This window comes from Meleagris gallopavo, chromosome 15 (assembly GCF_000146605.3).
Source record: "Meleagris gallopavo isolate NT-WF06-2002-E0010 breed Aviagen turkey brand Nicholas breeding stock chromosome 15, Turkey_5.1, whole genome shotgun sequence".
NCBI lineage: Eukaryota > Metazoa > Chordata > Aves > Galliformes > Phasianidae > Meleagris > Meleagris gallopavo.
The window spans coordinates 12948864-12969459 of NC_015025.2; the positions used below are offsets into that span (position 1 = coordinate 12948864).

The 20596-nt window shown below is 50.8% G+C and overlaps 2 protein-coding genes across 2 annotated transcripts; one reads left to right on the forward strand and one right to left on the reverse strand.

The window, feature by feature from the left end:
* Positions 1 to 381: 381 nt before the first annotated feature.
* Positions 382 to 13699, forward strand: MGAT4B (alpha-1,3-mannosyl-glycoprotein 4-beta-N-acetylglucosaminyltransferase B). Its single transcript, XM_003210456.3, has 14 exons — positions 382 to 598; positions 1288 to 1428; positions 2357 to 2490; positions 4066 to 4112; positions 6070 to 6183; positions 6565 to 6640; positions 7203 to 7317; positions 8053 to 8183; positions 10449 to 10556; positions 10864 to 11057; positions 11445 to 11523; positions 11920 to 12007; positions 12450 to 12562; positions 12680 to 13699. The coding sequence occupies exons 1-14, from the start codon at positions 397 to 399 to the stop codon at positions 12701 to 12703; spliced, it is 1566 nt and encodes a 521-aa protein (XP_003210504.1). The 5' UTR covers positions 382 to 396; the 3' UTR covers positions 12704 to 13699.
* A 368-nt stretch (positions 13700 to 14067) lies between these two features.
* On the reverse strand, positions 14068 to 20559 carry LOC100543887 (leukotriene C4 synthase-like). Its single transcript, XM_019620466.2, has 5 exons — positions 18261 to 20559; positions 15930 to 16029; positions 15076 to 15146; positions 14844 to 14925; positions 14068 to 14723 (listed from the first exon to the last, which is right to left on the reverse strand). Exons 1-5 carry the CDS (start codon positions 18328 to 18330, stop codon positions 14582 to 14584), a joined length of 465 nt encoding a protein of 154 aa, XP_019476011.1. The 5' UTR covers positions 18331 to 20559; the 3' UTR covers positions 14068 to 14581.
* Between the last annotated feature and the right edge of the window lie 37 nt (positions 20560 to 20596).

The following is a 20596-nucleotide window of genomic DNA, read 5'->3' on the forward strand; positions in this document are numbered from 1 at the left end:
CAAAGAACTAACACACCACATATTTTTGCTCCATGCTTTGGTCACACAACATCAGGTCGTTATTCTCTATGACCAGAACCCAACTTAAAGAAGGAAAGGGAAGCAGCTTTTACATTGTGGTTCTGCAACTGAAAGTTTCTGCAGACTGTCAGAGCTCTTGTGGCCAACATGGTAGCACAAAGCGGATGTGCATCCCTGTACAAAAAGCTGTTTTGTGTATCAGAGACTCCTTCTGTGCGTGCATCAACTATGCTTTGTGTATCAACCAGCTCTCTCCACCACAACTGATCAGTGTGTGATAGACCGCAGCTCCATATATCCTAGTTTGGAGGTAGGGAAGGGATGACTGCTTTCTCTTTTGCATCTTGAAACCCTTCAGAGCACAGAGGAAACACAATGCTCTCTTTGCCATCTGCAGGTGACGTTGTGGACATCTACCAGCGGGAGTTCCTGGCTCTCCGGGACCGACTGCACGCGGCCGAGCAGGAGAGCCTGAAGCGCTCCAAGGAGCTGAACCTGGTCCTGGAGGAGATCAAGAGAGCTGTCTCGGAGAAGCAGGCCCTGCGGGACATCAACCGCACCTGGAGCAGCCTATCTGGTGAATAGCAGGAGCAGAGGAGATGGTTTGGAGGTTGCTAGTGAGGAGGTAGAGAGGTGTGTGTGCAAGTAGGACGGTGCTCTTCTCCCTCCCGGCACCAGCAAACGGTGGAGTTCAGAGGTGTTTGTTGGTTTTTATTGTTATTTAATGCAATAGACTTGGGAACTCTTAAACTCTTGTTTAACTGCAGGTATGTATGCATCATTGAACATTGTGATTGCCTCTGCCAGTGATATTTGCCAACTTGCTTGCTTCTAAGTTTTTTCTTGCAAGTCATATGTGCCGTTTCCTATGGCTGTACTGAATGCGTATGGAAAGTAGTGGGTATCTGGAGGCAGGGAAGAGGAAGGGGTTAGACTGGCCGAGCACCCTTTGCCAATTTATTTCTTCATTATTTTTTTTTAAGTTGCTCAGTTGAAGAAAATTGGATCTCTCTGGAAAGATCCGATTTGGCCTTCATTTGATCTTCATTCTCCCTCTTCCTTCCCAAATATTTTGGAAGTTCTTCAAGGCCCTCATGGCTCCTGCTGAACTTTAATTGGGTTTGTGGTAGCATGCTAAAGGTTGGCCTCATTTTTTATAACCCAGCAGTAGTCTCGGGTGGCCAGGCTGCTCTAAAAAGGCTTTTTGCCTTGCAGTCTCTTCCTACATACCATTCCTTGCATATTGATTCCCTTTTCCTTTTTAAGACGAAACCAAGTTAAAACTGTGGAATATCACCAACAAGAATGTGCTGCACCTTCCCACCATCTTCCATCATTTGCCACATTTGCTGTCAAAGGAGAACAGTCTGCAGCCAGCCGTGCATGTGGGACAGGGGCGCACTGGAGGTAAATGGGAATTAGTGCTGCTTTAGTGCTCCTTCTCTCATCTGGTGCCTGTCCTTGCCTTTTCCTCCGGGCCTGGCTGCGCTGCGGAGATGAGCAGGACTGGAGGAACAGCTGCATGTATCATGTGAGCTTCCTTGGTGCTGTAGCACACGGGGTGGGTAAGCCACAGAGCATCTGCGTGCCAGGGTGTAATGGGGATATCTGTGCTCATGAAGGGTTCTCAGTGCTTCTCTCAAATGGTTTTTGCTGCTTTCCATCTCTGGAGTGCTCTAGGCTTTGCCTACAAGGTGGTCAGATGAAAGCACAGTTCATGGAGACTCTAAACCATGTTAGGAGACAAATCTCATCCAGAGCAGGACTTGGGTTCTTAAACATTTCCTCCCCTGCTCCCAAATCTCAACCCAAAGCCAAGCAGCTGACTGATTCCTCTTAAACCAAGATGCTTCTGGCCATAGGAGGGCTTTGGAGAACAAGGCTGTTCTTGAAGTTGCCATTCACGTGCCGGAAAGGACCTTGGGCAGGGAGAGTTTGAGGAATTTCCTAAAATTTTGGGTGAGAAAAGAAAGAGCCTCTAGTTCTTTTCTGCTTTTCATAGAACAGTACAAAGCCAAGTTTGTTTGCTGATGGAACTCACCCAGCATTAGGGACAGCCAGACTGCTTGTGGCTGCATCCACCTCGATGCCCCAGATTTCCAAAATTGAGAATCAGCACAGCCTCAGTCCTCAGCTCACCATCCCCACAGAGCAGAGTCCAAGCAGTGTGAGGACAGCCATTGTGCGAGCACCTGACCGCAGTGGGCGCCCTGCCATGCGTGCTCCAGGCTGCTGCTGGCCTGTACTGGGTGAACCACGGGGTGGTCATGGGAGTTGAGAAGAACATCTTGTCCGGAGTGGCCTCTTTCTAAAATCTCTTCTTGGTCCTGGGCAGTGTCTGTCGTGATGGGAATCCCCAGCGTAAAGCGGGAGGTGCATTCCTACCTTACGGACACCCTCAGCTCCCTCATCTCTGAGCTCACGCAGCAGGAGAAGGAGGACTCGGTCATCGTTGTCCTCATCGCTGAGGTAAGATGGAGCTTGGCCTGTAGGTCCTGTTGGTGCCAAACAGTACAGCCACATGCTTGTGGACCTGGTCTTCTGGCCGGGGCAGATGAGCCCAGCCTTTGCCAGGAACATAAGATGCATTCCTGCCCAAAATGAAGCGCTAGGAAAGCCAGGGTGTGAGCACACAAATGTCTCACGTCAGCAGCTGCTATGTGATGCGTGATTTTATCGTTGTCTATGTTGTGCTACCTCTGGAAGAGTGCTGGAGTGATTGTTCCCAGACTGAGCTGGAGCAGCCCCATGGCCGCATTTCAGGGGACTCTCAGCCCCCCCATACAGCCGCTTTGTTTCTCAGCCATTCTTTGAAAAAGGCCCTAACCTCTCTCCAGACCCAAGAGCCCATTTATTTTTGTCTGAACTAATATGCTGCTTTACACTCATGTCTGGAGTCCAGAATCAGTTGCGGAATCCAGGGGCTAAAAAGCCTTGATACATTAATCCACAAGAGCTGCTTTTATCTGTGGGTTTAGATGGTTATTTTTCTCCCCAGCTTTCCCCTCAGGATTATTTTTGTGAGCCCCAAATGCATTTGTCTTAATTTTCAGAAATCCACTGAGAACGATAAACCTCAGTGGCATGGTAGAGGGAGCAGCTCAAAGATAAATGCCTGGCTTTGATGCCTCTTTGCTCATGATTTGACATTTTGAGTAGTGTTTGGCTTTTGGGCACCTGGCTGGTAACTCTATAACAGAGCCAGAGCCCTTTTTGGGAATGGGAGCTTTGTTCCCTTGAGAAAACCCTCCCTTGTGGCCATTCCAGCACAGCCTCACTGGTGACACATCCCTGCATTGCTCGTGTCACCTCCTCCTGGTGCCAAGGCAGCGACCCCAGTGCTGCATCCACACATCCACCCGTATCGCAGTCCCGTGGTGCATGTGACTGCCCAGAACAATGCAGGCAGCAGGAAACACGCACGTTTCTGCTCCTGGGTCTCCTGCCCTTTGCTCCTGCTGGTGTTTTCTTGGTCAGATATTTTCTCTCCCATGCCTGTCCCTGCTTAGCACTTATCTCACTCCCAGATAGAGCCCTACAGTGCCACTGACCTTTGCCTCCAAACCACGACAGGTTGAGCTCTGGAAACAAACTGTTGGTTTGGGGAGAAAAGTGTTAAAATGAACTTGAAATAAAACTGCAGGCACGTAAATAATCCCATGCTTTTCACAAGAGGGGTGGAGATCCTTTTTTGCCGAGTATTGTTTGGATGAAAGCTGGCACGTATGAAACAAGCTGCAGACAGCATTTAACGCTTCGTGCAAAGGGACGGTGTGGGCAGAGTGCTGGGAGAGCTGGGAGGGCACAGAGCTTGGGATCTGCTCTGTCTGCTGTGGTCTGGGTGTGATGGCTTGGGTTCGCCTCAGAGGAGGGCTTTGTCACAGCAGGGATTGCGCCGGGTGTGAGATGGGGGGATGCGTGTTACAGGAGGATGACGTGGAGATGCTGACAGCGTGCCCAGGGTGTATGCAAGGTGATTTCTAAAACACGGGACAGCACAAGCTGGGGCTGAGTGGTCTAACACTGTGTAACTTCTGTTTTCAGACGGACACGCAGTACACAGCCGGAGTGGCAGAAAATATCAAAAACTTGTAAGCACTTTGAGTGACTGCATGGGCCTGGGCTGTTCCTGCCGTGGGGCACGAGTAGCTTCTTCAAGTCAGAATACATGTCTTTCTGTGCTCCTTTCTTGTTGTTCTCTGCTTTGTTTGTTGTTCTTCACTTCTGCATTGTCTTTGCTTTTTGCTGCTTCCAGTTTTTGTTCCAAAATGTGTCCCATATGTAGCTTCCAGTAGTCTGCTGTGTGCTTGCAGCATTCAGCACACAAGGCTGCGCTGTTCTGTTTTTGCTCTTTCTGTGCTTTGGCATTGCAAGAAGAGGGATTATTTAGATTTACAGTAATCCTGGCAATTGTTGCTGTACCTGGAGTGGCCCTCTGCCTGCTCTGTGAGTCAGAGCAGCTGGGCACTGTGGTACCTACATACATCCACATGCTATAGTGCCTTCAAAATCCATGTTTGGTTTTCCTCCTGCTCCCAGTGGTTTGTTTTCCTCATGTCCTAGGTGATAGTTACATTTTTCTCTCCCTAGCTGCTATTTACGTCCTGCAGCCTTAGTGGCTTTTCAGTGCTATCGGGGCAGGAGCCAGCAGCGGATCATTAACTGTAAGTCAGGCCAGGCAGTAACAGTGCCAGAGCTCAGAGGTGAAGGAAAAAGATGGTGAATGAGGAGACTCTGCCCACAGTCTAGTTCCTGCACTTGCATGTTTCCAAAGGATGGCAGCAACCACAAGAAGGAGGCTGTGCAGGGCAGCGTATCCCTGAGCCAGTGATGGACGAGGGGTTGGGATGAGCGCCCCGAGTGGAGCCGGAGGGCTGTGTGCCGGGCCCTGGGAGCAGAGCTGAAACAGAGCCTTCCATCTTGCTGTGCAGAAGCTGGCAGCGCTCCCTCCTCCTGCCTGCTGGCTGCGGGACGCACGCAGCGGGGATAATGGGCCAATTGTCTGCTGCATCCTGATGGAATTGCTGGCCGCTGCTGCAGCGAGCGCTCCGTGTGGATGGCCTGCAACTTTAATTGGCCTCATGGTTTTATTTCTGTCCCCACCCCCATTCACTTCACTTATTTTTCTTCCAAATGGAATGGAGGTGGTGTGGGGACAGGGAGTGCTGAGCTCTTGTTGCAGGACGTGAAGGCGGCCACTGCCTTGTTGCAGTTTTATCAGCTCTGTTTCACTGCTGAAAATAGTTGGAAATCTTGCCGGTCCCAGGAGGGAATAGAGAAGGGAAAACTAAGGGAGAAGTTTTTGGCATTCTCGCTGCTCTCTCTCCCTCTGCCACATCTCCCATCCTCCAGGCTCTGCACAAACAAAGGAAATCAACCTTGCACCAAATGTTCTCGAAAAGGGCAGTGTAAAAATAACTGGGTTTCCCGCTTATCTCTGGCAGTTTCAGCAATCTCTGGGTATTTCTTGCAGCACTTCTGTAGGTACATATTTTTCAGATGAGTGAGATTTTTTTTCTTGTTTGGGTTTGACTCTTTAAAGGCTTCTAAACCACATTAGAGGAAAAATATATGCCGATTTTATCAGCATGAGGGAACGAGGTGGAACTCCTGCCGGCTGTCCTAACTGCAGCACAGCACGGCTCTTTAAGTAACTTATCAGAAATGCATAACATAATCTCTGCAAAACAACTCGTAATTACTGGCACATTTGGAAAATCTCTGAAGGCCGGTGATGTCAGCAAGTCCTACCTTTGCTGCGCCAGTCTGCAGGGCCATTGAATCCGGCGGAGCAGTGGTGAGGGAGCAGCTTCTCTCTGAAGCTGACCTGTGTGTTTTCTAAGTGCCATAAATACGGGACGGTGCCTTCTGGGTGTCGGTCCTCGGAGTCCTTTGGTGAGGATGGAGGTGCACTAGGGGAGGTTTCATCTTAGAGGCTGCATTTTCTGTTTGGTTCTGTGGCTCGATGTTTACCCAGTGAGTCGGTCTGTGAAGTGGTATGTCAGGCATGGAGGCACGCATTTGTTTACAGCTGACTTTCTCCCTCAGATTCCCAAAGGAAATCCACTCAGGTCTCCTGGAGGTGATTTCTCCCTCTCCACATTTCTACCCTGATTTCTCCCATCTGCGGGAATCCTTTGGGGACCCCAAGGAAAGAGTCAGGTAAGAATCAATTATCTCAGATGCAAGCAAACCCTTCATTAAGTAATTGCAACATCTTCCTCTCCGACTCCAGCAGGGAGAAAGCTTTTCTGCAGTCCCATACAAGGTCCCAAAACTCACTTTGTCCAGGAGCTGGATGGGTGTGGTGTCAGGCCATGAGCTGGTGCCAGCCTTGCAGGGCTTGCCTTCTGTGCATTGTTCCCATCAGCAGAGTGTAGTGGTGGCTTTAACAGAGGTTTGTTCGTTCTGAAAGCCCTCCAGTTGTATAGCAGCTCTGAATGGATGGCTCAGGGACCAAAAGGAGTGACTGTGGGCCAGCTTCTCCAGCGGTAGCAGTGTACTAGGCAGGATGGGCACTCTCATTGCCTTTGTCTGTTGCAGGTGGAGGACCAAGCAGAACCTCGACTACTGCTTTTTAATGATGTATGCCCAGTCCAAAGGCATTTATTACGTACAGGTAGGTTTGGTGCTGAGGGTGGAGTGGAGATGGTAATCTTCCATTTTTCTCTTGCTTCTCTGTGTTTCACCCACTCCAGTGCATGCTGGGCTGTGCTAACCCCAGAGACTGCTTACTCCATAGGGAAGCAAAGCCCTGACTAGCGTGTGGCTGCAGAGGGACAAGTCCTTCCAGAGCCTGCTTGCATCTGGTATCACAGCTTGTGGAGGAGCATCTTGTAATCATCACCTCCTCCAGCGATGGGGAAATGCCAGCCCTCCAGCTGATGGGAGTAGAGGCTGCTGGACATTGCTGTGTCTGAAGCACAGCTTGGCAGATGTGGCTGCTAAGTGTGGGGCTGGCCAGGTAGTTTTCTAAAATGCTTGAGACTTGGAGACATCTTCCCTAGTCAGATAAGGAGCCCTTGCTTTGTTTACCTGCTAGGATCTGCTTGGAGTGTCTTCCAACATAAACTAGATCTGCGCCAAAGCTTTCCTCCACTCTACAGTGTGATTACTCTGCAGAGAGGCTCTTACTGGAATCTGGATGTGTCACTGGCACTGACTGTCCCTTCCTCTTGCAGCTGGAGGACGATATCGTGGCCAAACCAAACTATCTCAGCACAATGAAGAACTTTGCCTTGCAGCAGCCCTCCGAAGAGTGGATGATCCTGGAGTTCTCTCAGCTGGGGTTTATTGGTAAAGTCTCACCTCTGTCCCAACAAGCACAAACACCTGCTGGGTGTTGTAAGCAGGTCAGCTCTTGTCCAACAACTTGGCTCCATGAGATGGTCAAAACCTTGGACTTGGTTCCTCCTTATTTTTTGCAACCAGCCCTATGTTTGCACAGGAAAAAAGGCTCCTCCAAGTCACAGCTGACATTCGCTTTTAATGAAAATAAACCTGGTTGGAGGCTCACCAGACAGCCTGATGGCTTCGACATGACCAGTAGCTTTTAGGCTGGATTGGCTCTGGTGTTGCCTAACAGTGTACAAAAGGAAGTTTACATCAGCACAGAACTATTTTGGGAACAGCAGTACATGGCTGCAGTAGCAGCTTCATCTGTTATTCTGGATACTGGTTTAACTGGCTTAAAACTTCAGTTTTCAGGGCAGGAAACAATCTGTCCTGCAGCTGGCTGAGTGGTTTTCAACCTTCTTTCTGCTGAATGGAAGAGTTTTAGACCTTTTGGTACTGCTGTGACCTATGAGAGTCTAATGCTTTCTAATTCTGCCATGAATATTAAATCCAGAGCTGTATTAGCAATGCCAACAGTACTGGTACATAAAACAGAGCTGCATGTTATTTCATTTACGTAGAGAAAGGGACACATCTGACCTCCACATCTCAGCCTCTAGAGTTTTTTCTTCCCAGCTCTCATTCTACACAATGTCCTACAATAGCTGCTCTCTTTTCCCTTTTTTTGTGTTGTAGGAAAAATGTTCAAGTCTCTGGATCTGAGCTTGATTGTGGAGTTCATACTGATGTTCTATAAGGACAAACCCATTGACTGGCTGCTGGATCACATCCTTTGGGTGAAGGTCTGCAACCCTGAGAAGGACGCGGTACGTAAATAACCTGCACTGAAGGGAAGGTTCTTTTGAGAGAGAAGAAACATGGTTGGTCTGTACCTGCAGAGGCTTTGGAGGGTCATTTGTGTGCGCTCTGGTGCTAGCTGACTTAGCACTGAGCCTTGCTGCTCCTGTGGGCTTCCTTATGGACGGTGCAGGATGGGGGAGTTCAGCCCTTTCTGCAGCTGCCAGAAAAGGCATTTGTTCTGCATCTCTCTGAGCACCAGCAGGCTGTTCCTGCAGCCCTGCAGCACAGCAGCCATCCCCACACCGTACCCCGGAATAACCCTTGGCTCAGTGCTCATTTAGCATCCCCGCAGGGAGCCTGCACAGGCTGCCCTCAGCTGACCCTCCCTGCCCTGCTTCCCAGCGGCACGCCGGCATCTTACTGCAGCATCTGGGAGGGTGCAGAGTGCTGACATGGGAGCCTGCTTCGTGCTGCCTCGTGGAGTCAGCAGCAGAAAGCCCTGCACCCCACGGCTGTGTTTTAAGTTGTAGCAACAGCGGCAGGGGGCTAAACTGAGTGGGATGGGCAGAGAAAGAGCGACGGTGAGCACGAGTGAGACGAGCTCACTGCCATCTCCCCACCCTCTTCCCTGAACATACTGCATTTACTCATGCACTGATTGTGTTCTCCTGACAGACGTTGAGCAGCTGAGTCCCAGTGGCCCAGAATAGCTGCATGCTCAGAGCCAGCAGCCTGGGAGGGACCTGGTGGCCACAAAGACCTGGTGACACGTGCCAGGGCAAGCAGTCACACTGGGGCTAATATTGTATTTCTCCTTGAGGGCCAGAGCTGGGTGACAGAGCAGCCCCCGGGCCCCTCTGCTGGCCCCCAGTGACCTTTCACCCATGGGCAGGGTTAGGGCTGTGGAGATGGAGTGGGGAATAGGACTGCGCTCTGTGCCCCCCTGCTCTCTCTGCTCCCTCCCTACAGCCTTCAGCCTGAGATTTGGTTCAGCACAGGTCCCACCACGCAGCCCCATCAGCTCTGCTCAGCTCCTGCCTGGCAGAGTCCTCCGAGGGCTTCCCAGGGGAACCTGCAAACCTCTTAAATGTGTTGCCTTTTTAAAAATTAACCTACTTTCCGTGTAGATTTCTGGCTTCTTTTCCCTACTGTTTGCATGATTAACTCTGCTCTGCTCCCTTTCAAACACGACTCCCATTTGTAAATCCTGCTGTGCAGAACCAAGTGAGTAGCAGTGAGAATTTGTCTTTTTGACTGAAAGTTTGTTTGACCTGAGCTTTCACTGAGTGCTTTGTCTGCTCTGGATATAGCCTGCTTTTCCTTTTTAAACTAATTTTAGATTTACCTGAGGCAGAGCTGTGTGAAAGGATGGCCTTATTAACACCAGCTGAGCCCAGTCCTGGCTTCACTGGGTCGGTGCTGCTGTCAGCAAATGCCTCTTTAGCAGAAGTAGTAAAGGAGAGGAGAAACCAGGAGATGTCACAGCCTCCTTCTCTCCCCTTCCCCCTTCTTTGCCCACCCTGAGATGAGAGCTGACGGTTGCTCTGCGGGGCCGTGTTTGTTGTCACTGGCAATGAGCAGGACTGCTTTTAATTTTCTAATGTAATGTGAGCTGATTAGGGGATTATCTGCTGGCGGCTCACAGGGGTGTGCCTAGGATTTCACAGTTCAGGGATGCTGGCAGTGTCACCGCCCTTGCACTGTGCCCAGTGGTGCCAGGCAGGTGAGTCAGAGGAAGGGGAAAAAAACTCAGAAAGCCCAGGCCCACTGCTGCCATTCCCTTCCTCATGGCTCTGCTCTGTGCTCTTGGGACTGTTATCCTTTCCCTGCCCATCATCTCTCTCGTGGGATCATGGGATGGACATGAAGCAGCCAACAGCTTTGGCAGCACCCAACAAAAACTGCCAATAGACTGAAAACTGCCCAGTGATGAGAGACTGTGACTGCTGCCTGCGAGCTTAGGCTCTAAATATCCCAGAACTTACTGTCACTTCAGAAATAAGAGATCCTGAGCTCTGAGTCATAGGGAAAGGGCTTTCCAGATAAGCCAAGGACAAAAGAAACTGAATTCTCTGCCTGTCCCTACTTCACATCGCCCAGAGATTTGCTCATCGTTTGCCAGGATGCGCTTAGCAATGAGAAACGTGGCAGTGGGCTGTGAGCCCCGGCTGCTCACCAGACCCTGGTGGTGAGCTTTGTGTCCCTGAGTTCAGTCATTCCCTCAGGGGTTCCTCTGTTGATGCTGGAAGCTGACACGTGAGGTGGTGACATGGGGGATTTTCCCATTTCAGAAGCACTGCGACAGGCAGAAGGCAAATCTGAGGATCCGCTTCAAGCCCTCACTCTTCCAGCACGTGGGAACCCACTCCTCTTTGGCTGGGAAGATCCAAAAGCTGAAGGTGGGTACTGAGCAGTCTCTGATCTCCACAGTGGAGACATTCCCTGTGTTACTGCAGACAAATTAGATGGTGTAAGGCCTTTGATAAGGTGCCCCTCACCTGGCAGAGAGCTGGTGTGTGCAGAGTTCTGTGACATTTGGAAGTTTGTGTTCAAGCTGTTGGCTGAGACACAGGGAGTAGCAGTGCTCCATTCTTCACTGTGCACATCAAGAGCTTTTAATTTGCACTGCCTTGTTGGAAACCCCATTCCTCATGGCTGAGAGCAGCTTGTGATCCTTTCCTGCCTTCTTGCTTTGCTTTCATCAAGGACAAGGACTTTGGCAAACATGCCCTGCGGAAGGAGCACGTCAACCCTCCTGCAGAGGTGAGCACCAGCCTGAAAACCTACCAGCACTTCACCCTGGAGAAGGCTTACCTGAGAGAGGATTTCTTCTGGGCCTTCACGCCCACCGCTGGAGACTTCATCAGATTCAGATTCTTCAAACCACTCCGCATTGAAAGGCCAGTGCTTGGGGGCTGCAGGGGTGAGGACACCGGGTGGGCACAGAGTGTGAGGAGATACTTGTCTCGTGTTCTCCTGGCTCTCCCATTGGGCTGAATTCTTTGCCCATCCCCATTATAGCTCCCTGGGAGGAGGGAGCAGTGCTCTGCCAGGGGGAGGGCGATTTGACCTGACTCTTTTTGGTGGGTCCATGTCTGCTGGAACCCTTTGCTTTCCTGCACGTAGGAACAACCCATAGGGTACCCATGTGGTACAGGACTCCTTACCAACCAGGTGCTTTGTAGGAAGACACCTCTTAGGTTGAGGTGTTTGATGGCTCGCTTGGGTAGAAGTCATCACGTCCCTGTGCTCAATGTAGTTTTCTGTGGTTTTGGTCTCTGTCACAGGTTCTTCTTCCGCAGCGGGAACATTGAGCACCCTGAAGACAAACTCTTCAATACCACTGTGGAAGTTTTGCCGTTTGACGTAAGTGTGTTAGTGAGAGCTGAGATGTTGGTGGAGCGGGAAGAAAAAGAGGATGGAGAAGGGGGAGCCACTGAGAACTGTCAGGAGAATCTTGAGTGCCTTTGGGAGGTGCTGGCAGCCTGAGCAGTTGATCCCCTGGTGTGGAATCGCCTTGGGAGCTGGGATGAAGCTGCCTACAGAGGATACCCAGGTGGATGGGGTGGCTGCAAAGGAAGGGCTAGGGCAGGATGTGCAGCTCCTTGTGCTGGGCAGGGGAACGAGGTGCCACAGAGTGTTGAGACCTGCAAATAGCCAGGGATGCTGTGGGGGTGACTCTGGGGGTTGCTTCTATTGCCTGGGGCTTTGGGGTGGCTCTCACTGCTGGTCCTGAGCTGAGGGCTCCTCTTCATCCTGCAGAGCCTGCAGTCAGACAAGGAAACCTTGCAGGAGGGAAGAGGTACAGCTGTCAGATACCACAGAACAGCCGATGGCTACATCCAGATAGGTATGGCAGGGAGGAGACCCCACATCCGTCCCCTGTGCTCATCTAAACATGACTTAAAGCTGTTTTTGTTTGTTTGGAAAATAGGGCACAGGTATTGAGTGTGATTTTTTCCTTTTCTTTTTTAATTATGCCCAAAATGGGACATAGCAACAGGCTGAATGCTTGCTAACGCTGTGGAAAGAAGCACTGCTTCCTGTGCCTTACCCTGTCTCTTGTCTACTACAGCACAGTGCTGCATCAGTCTGTCTGCACTTGTTCTAACTGTCTGCATTTTGTTCTAACTGATGGTTGCTGCTCTTCTCAGTGTAGCAGAGTGCACTCTGTGCTTCACTGATGGCTTCACAGTTGGTTCCAGCCCCTCCCTGTTGCCTGGGCCCTGTGTGCACAGTCCCCACGGTCCCCCTGCTCTGCCAGCCCCGCCTCACCTGTGCTCTCCCACCAGGCTCCTTCTCTAAGGGTGTTGCAGAGGGCGAGGTGGACCCATCCTTCGGGCCTCTGGAAGCCATCCGCCTTTCCATCCAGACCGACTCCCCAGTGTGGATCATCCTGAGCGAGGTACGCTGCTCTGCCGCCGCGACACCCCAGCCTTGTTATCTCCAGCATCCCACGTTGTTCCATGCTATGTAACATGCTGCATTTACACGACTGCTTTCTTCCTTCCTCTCCTTTCAGATTTTCATCAAAAAAGCAGAGTGAAGCAGGCATGATGAAGGATGGACACACATAGCACCCGGGTCCTTCTACCTCCCCCCACTCTTCCTCATTCCTGAGCCGGCCGAGATGCGGGGACCGCGATGCCAGCGAGGTGGCACCCGGCTGCTGGGAGGAGCTACACTCTGACCTGTGGGCACCGCACAGCCCTCCACACCTTGGCTTTGAGGCCAGCACTGGTGCTGCAGGGCTTGGACAGACTTTCCTCTGGAAGGAGGAAAAAAAGCAAAAAACAAGCTGCCCTGCAAAGGGGTGGCTTTGCTCCCCTAGGCAAGACCCAGGTGCTCACTGCTCCTCCTGTGGGCGCGTTGTCAGTGTGCGGGGCCGTTCACTGTTGGGATGAGCTTTAGCAGTCATGGAGACTAAAAGCACCTTCAGCCCAAGAAAGGGGAATGGTGGCTGTGTTTGGGGACGGAGAGGGCCAGATTCAGGCAGTTTTATCCTGCCCCTGCTTTGCAGGCTGATGCACGGATGCAGGATCGCTGGGATGGGAACAGCCAGGGATCAACGTGTGCATCACTGTAGCACAGGCACTGATCCTGACCAGTGAGGGTGAGGACTGACCCTCCTGTGGTGGAGGAGGGACAAATCCAAAAGGGGGTTGGAGCCCTGAGTATGGCAGGGAAAAAAATAAACGCCACACTGTGCCTGCCAGCATTGAACACAGCCCCTTAACTCATGGTGAAGTCTCCAGTGTCTTCATGCCTTGAGATTGAGTGCAGAAAACAGCTTTTTAAATAACTATTACTGGTTGGTGTGAATTTTTTTGAAAAAAAAAAAAAAAGACAGAAGTAGCCCAGTTCAAAAATAGTAGGGATTAGTATAAATCCCAATGTCTCTTCAGCTATACACTGGAATGCATTATACTACTTTAACGTGCTGTATTTTTTATTATTGGATACATTTGATTTTTCAAGTACATCTCTATATATAAATATATAAAATAATGTGCACTGTAATAAAAGCAAAATTTAAACCTTTGGTGCGGCTGTGAGAGGCACTTGGGGTGGGCTGGCATTTATGCGGGGCTGTCCCTGCTTCCTGTCCTGGGAATAAAAAAGCTTTCATCTGCTCTTTGCTCAGCTAGGAGCAAGGAATGCACCTGCACCTCCAAAGTGCAGTTGTGAACTGGTTCTTAGGAAATGCATTGTGAATTTGCAAGAGCTCTCCACTCAACAGTGGCTTCAGCAGCACCTGGGGTTGTGGGAGAAGCTGAGACATGAATTGTGGAAGGGCAGAGTCCTGGTGGGGGGAGGTCAGGGCTGAGGCGCCATCACTGCACCAGTGGAGGTTCAGGTTGGATAATAGGAAGCATTTCTTCTCTGAGTGGTGATGCAGTGTCACTGCTACCCAGGGAGGTGGTGGGGGGAGTCACCATCCCTGGAGGTGTTTAAGAACCGTGGAGATGTGGCACTGAAGGACGTGGTTATAGGCATGGGAGAAGGGGGGGAACGGACACTGGGGTTGGACTTGAGGATCTTAGGGGGTCTTTTCCACCCTTAGTGGTTTTGTGATTAAAGACAAGGACAAGCACAGACATTACTATTTGGACACAGTAAGGCTTACCCCCTCTTCCCCCCCCCTCCTCCTCCTCTTAGTTTGGATAAGGTCTTAGTCGAGCTCATACCCACTTCCAAGTTTTGATCACAGCAGCTTTTCCCATGGGATCAATCAGCCTGTGACATTCTCCCCCTCTGTCCCCACTCCCCTTTGGCAATGAGAGATGATACCTATTGAGAACAGGCATTTATTTCTTGCATCTCTGCCGTGTGACACTCCAACAGGGATGAGGTGGGCAGTGGGACAGGAGACTGACCGTCACACCGGGGCTGAGCTGAGTGCTCCAGGCAGCCCTGGCCTCGCTCAGTGGGCACTGAGCAGCCTGAGGGGCCACATCAGCATCCACGGGCAGGATGGGGGCAGCAGGAAGTGCACCAGCAGCCCGGCCACCGCCAGCCCCAGCAGCAGCCATAGCAGCCAGGCGCTGGCATACAGCGGCCCCAACCTGTGAGGAAATCTGTCAGCCTTGGGGATGAGCATCTCACACGTGGGTGGGGAGGGGAGAGCGGCACTGAGTGTGACACCTGGGCCACGTCCCACTCTGGGCTGTGCTTTGGGCACTCACCGTCCCTGCGTGGCCTGCATGTAGCCCCGGAAGTAGCGGAAGCGTGCATGGAGGTACAGCACACCGCAGGCTGCAGCCACACCTGCAGGGCCAGCAGTGAGCAGGATGGGGTCTGCAGCTGTGGGAGAGCCATGGCGCAGAGGGAACTGCCCAGGGCACTGCCCTGTGGGTGCTCAGGGGATGCAGACTGGCACAGCTGCCTCGGGATGCATTTCATCTTGCTGCCCCTTACCTTGATGGAAGAAGATCCCAGCAACCCAGAGGAGAGAGAGGAAGATGGGGAAGTACTCGGAGCAGTTCGCCCTGTGAGAAGCAGAGAGGAACAAAACCCACAGCCGGTGGGTGCCCAGAAGGACGTCCTAGATCTGCACCCATAGACACAGTGACCTTACGGAGCCCTGAGCAATTCAATCTTAAGTTTGGCCAAGAAGTCTCAGAAGCTCAGGGAATACAGCCAGAGCGGGAGCTGGAAACTGTGAGGAAGCAAATGCTGTGGCTACAGCCTGAGCAAGGGAGGCTGCCAGCTTTCCATGGTAATACATCAATACCTTCCCTCTCTCTTAAGACATAAAAACAAACGACCTATTTGCATCCTTTTCCACAGGGAAAAGAATGAAGGGAGGAAGAAAACACAAGAAAGAAAGCCCTTGGGCAGCCCTGCTCGGAGCCACAGTAGGAGGGGGGCACACAGCACAGCACAGCACAGCACAGCACCACGCGGGCTGGCCCTTAGTGGCACCACTGAAGGAGCCAAGTGGGTGTTGTGTTGTTGCCACTCCACCACCATCTTCCACCTGCTGTCAGGGAAACACATCAGCTCTGCTCTCAATGTACCCCCGCTCGGCCAATTCCTTTTGGCTGCTGATGGAATAGCATGACCAAGATGAAACATGGACAATGGTGCATGCTGGAAACCAGAGGGGTCTCCCAGCACTTCTCACTCCATAGGAGCAGAGGAAGAAGGAAAAGCCCTCAACAAGCACCCACAGCTGCTCTCACAGCACCACGACTTCAGGTCTTTCCTGACATTGATATTTAACCCAAGCAAGATCTGGGTGCAGCCACTGCAAAACGACTAAACCTTACTGAGCCCTGAAGATCCGCTCAAACTCGGGGTGACCCGTTGTCTCCGGGGGAGAGATCTTGTACTTCCGCCGGGCGTAGATCACCTGCAGTGCAAAGTAAGCTGAAAGAGAGCAACAGACAGAGGGTGACTCTCTGGCAGTGTTGCATTCAACCAAGCTTTCTCCAGTTCAGAGCCAAACACAGGGCTGGAGGAAAATGGCACTGTGAGGTTCAATTAGAGATGCCCAGAGTGACAGCGTTGTGATGGGGCGATGATCTCTGACACTTCACTCCCATGGGGCAGCCCTGTGGCAGGAGCAGCTCGAGGAGGGGGTGATGGGCTCAGGCCAGGAAAGGTCATTCCACAGTGATGAGGATTCGGACCGTTCCACCATCCGATGAATGATCATTACTCCCACAAGGGACTGCTGATGACGTTTCAAGAGCTTAATTTTCTTTTGTTGAAAACAAGGCTGTTCATCCAGGAGAACACGAAACTATGAAACAGGCTGTGGTTGCTGTGGCAGAGCTGTGGTTGGGGTCAGTGAGGTGCCATAGGGCACTGAGAGGCAGACGAGGAACCCACGAGGACCATGCTGTGGCTGTCCTATTGTAAGATAGAGGATAAGAGCAGAGCAGCAGGACAGAAGAGGAGACAGATGTTGCAAGATTAAAGATGAGCGAGAGCCACACATGCCTGCAGAAAAGCAATAGAGCAGACATAGGGGGAAAGGGAATTAGAAATGTAAATAATCTGGTGCTATGTGACCTATTACACAACGTTATCCACTTAACTATCCACAGAAATGCTCTGAAGATGATGTGCACATGTGCTGGTGCCCTGTGCACAGCCCCATGCATGTGCTGGGGGGAGGCAGAGGGGATGAAGGCCCCTCTGGGCACAGCTGAACGCTTCCTGTGCCAGATCCCACACACAGGTTTGGGGCAGCGCCCTGAGATGTGGCTGGGCCAGTTCGCAGAAATTGGGATGCCCTTCAAAAGTGCCCTCTCAAAAGAAGGTGCTGAGAAGCTGCACTGCACAAACCTCCTCAGAAGGATGAAGAGCTCCATCTGCTCTGCAGAACCCTCCAGCTCAGCTTCCCATGCTTTGTAGCCCTGTGGATGGTCCAGAAGCGTGGAGCTGTGGCACTGAGGGACAGCTCAGTGGGCAGTATTGGCAGGCAGTTGGACGAGATGATCTTAGTAGCCTTTTTCCAACCTTACTGATTCCATGCCTCTAGGTTAAATTCGAGTGGATGCCTCCATTCCCCACGAGGTTGCACCCCCAGACTCACCTACCATCACCAGGGCTGACAGCTCCACGCATCTGAATATTCTTGGCAAACCTCTCAGTGGGGACTGGCAAGCTGTGACATTGCACAAGGTGTTTCCTGTGAAGCTACACTAAAAGGGGAAAGGAGAACCAACCCCAGTGGCAGTGTTCTGCTCACAGACTGCATGGAACGCTGAAGGATCCCATAAAACAAACACATGGGAGTGAAGGTGCTCTTTAGGGATGAGCCAATGAGGTTTCCCAGGGAAAAGGGCTCTGATATACTTCCTTAATTCATTTCAAGGATTCATCTTTCCTTCCCTGCACGCTGAGCGCTCCGTCCATCCCCACTTACATTAATAACCAAAAATGCATAAGACAAAACACTCTTCCATTTGTTTCTCAGTAAATTATCTGAGGGAAATGACCACTCTGGAGTCGTGAGCCCCCTCCTCTGAGCAGCACATTGGGGTTTGTGGGGAGACCTGCACTGAGAGATGCACCACCTGATGGCTGAAAACAACGCAGAGCCACATCCAGCGGCTGTGAGCAAAGGGCCAACAGCTCCGTGGGGATGGACTCAGCAGTAAAGACAAGAGCAGCAAAACCACCTGCCCTGCAGAATGGGACACAGGGCTGAGCACGAGGCACAGACAGAACACAGCTCCTTCCGTACATCTCTGATTTGTGTTTGAGTTCTCCATCAGTGCCTGCACGCACCCCCTTTGTTTCAGCCATTTCCAACCATGCCAAGCCACACACAGCGCTCTGAAATTCTATCACAAACCACTCTGCTTTAAAACTCAATCATTGATGGCGTTCTAAGGTTAGAAGCAAAGCTTCAGTTCCCATTTCCCTCTAGGACAGAGGCTTTCAGACTCACACATCTTTTAGTGCCCCAGTGACACCCCTAGGCACAATGCCTCCAACCTGGAGCAGCCACAACGTGCAGCCACTCACCATCACAGAGGGCAGCAGCTTCCATCCCGCATGCACAGCAAACAGAACAGGGGAACCAGCTCCACATCATTTGATGCAATTAGGTTAATTAGTAGCTGACACAAAGGCCAATTATTTACCTTGCTCCAGGACTCCCAGAACAGTGACAGCAGCCAGCAAGTCTACCTCGCTCCTCATGTTGCCCTCCATGAACCAACAAGCAAACGAAGCACAATGAGAAGAGCAGCTCTCCAGCCCTCCTCCAACCACTGCACACCCCACAGCAGAGCCCTATTCCCCTGCACAACACGTGTTTCCTCCAAGCATTAACTCCCCCCACACCCTTCAGCCTTCCAACACAGGCAGCTGCCCACTGCCAGGAGAGCAGCAGCACGGGCTGCATGTGCTCAAAGTGATCCTTGGACATGACCAGGTTTGGCACTCAGGTTGATTTGTATCGAAAGACAATGAGGTCTTTACTGCTCACTCCAATCACTTCTGAAGTACCTATGTTCTATACAAGGTTGTGCAAATATCAGTGAGTACTCACAAATTAATGATGTGATCTGCTGCTCCTCTTCCAAGATACAGAATTGATCAGGGGAAGGACTTCATAGACTTCAGTGCCATCCTTAGAACAGCATTGGGATGCTCAGCCCATGACAAGTGTAAGCTTACACAGCACAGCCCTTCTGAGCTCTGTCACTTCTTGTGGTTTTCTGGTGCTGTCACAGTTCTGCAGTACCACCATTTCCTCACTGAAATGCAAGCCAAAAGCTCTTCCTTCAGAAAGGGTGGCAGCACAGGGGAGAGAGATGGCTCAGAAATACCACAGTAACATCAGAACTATAAGCATGAAATGTAAAGAGCAGCAGTGTTTCATAGCCCTGAATGGCTTCTTTTCCTTAATCACAAAAACCAAATAGACATTGGCTGAAGAAATTACAAACCGACCTGGAACAACAGGAGAAAAATAAAAGAGTACTCTGACTTCTCTGATTTAAAATGGGAGACAGAGAGAAAAAAGAAAATTAGTTTTCACCTGATGTTGATGGAGAGAAGGTGCAGGGAAGGGCTGAGCCATTGTATCTCTCTCCCTGTGCAGATGCACACACAGCTTTATTCACAGCACCAGCAGGGATGAACAGACCTGTCACTCATCCCAAGCGGGATGCTGCAAGTTCTCACTACTGTTTTCCGTCTTCAACTTCTCAAAACCCCACTGCAGCAGTTTCTCGAGCTGACTTCAACGTCACTCAAATACACAGCTGTGCACTTCTCTTGGCAAAGCACACAAAATGCAGCACAAGTGCTCCCTATCCTCTCAAAACACAACTGGATTTTGGGTCTGCAGGCTGCTCTGAGGCCCGGACTGAAGGTTAATTGCTCTATTTGCATTTAATAGAAGCTGTTGGTAACCCACAGCTTCACATGGGCATCTACCCCAAAATTCAGACTGAGGACACCACCAGGCTGCTTTTTGCTTACACCATTCCAGCAACCATACAACATTTTAACACCAACCAAAGAACAAAACCCAAAGTTCAATACGTGGAGAATTGTCCTTCAGTGTGTGAAGCTGATTAAAATTCTGCCTATGTAGGGGGATGCTGGGAATTGCTGTAACATTGGAGAGGAACACAGCCTTAGCACGAAACACGTTGTCATACTTCGCGGATTCTTCTTTATCACTTCTGCTTCATCTGTGGTTGGGGAGAGAGATGTAAGGTATTAGTTTGGAACTCCAGATTAGATAAGATCAGTTAAAAGCTGCACTTAAACAGGAAACAATACGTAAATAACTCAATTTGTAGCTTTACTGCAAGCAGCATGATTCACTGCTAAGAGAACTGCTTCAGAACAGTTGAGCAATCCATCAATTATAGCTTGTAGCAAGACTGTATTAAAACCCAAACTTGTACCCCTGAAAATGATGATTTTCCCTTGGATGCTGATAGAGCCACACATTTTTGCTTTATTTCTGACCGTCCTATGTAGTGTTCAGCCAAGAGCTCCATCAGTAGCATCAGATCCACTCTGCTACTGTTTGCTACCACCTCTTCAACCCACCGGCTCCAGACGCACGATGAAGCGACCACAAACCCAGCGACTTTGGCAGCTTTAACCCAAACTCCTCATGTAGCTGCTGCCAGCATTTCAGTCCTCATTCAGTAGCACCAGCTCCCAAACTCAGATTTTGCACACTTTCTCACTTTCAAATTTGGAAATAAAAGAAGTGAAGCGATGCTTAATGAGCAACACCTCTGTGCTCACAGCCCCAGCACCCAGAGACAGTGGCTGCAGCTCCTTTCCAGAGAGTTCTCTGCAGCTCTGTATGCAGCACTGTCTGACACTGCCTTTCTGTAGCACTAAGAACTGGTTAAGACACAGCAGCAGAACCTGTGCCTGTGCACCAGGTTGGCCAGAGCTGTGTGCTGGGATGAGGGAACCAACACACTGCAAACAACGCTGCTGA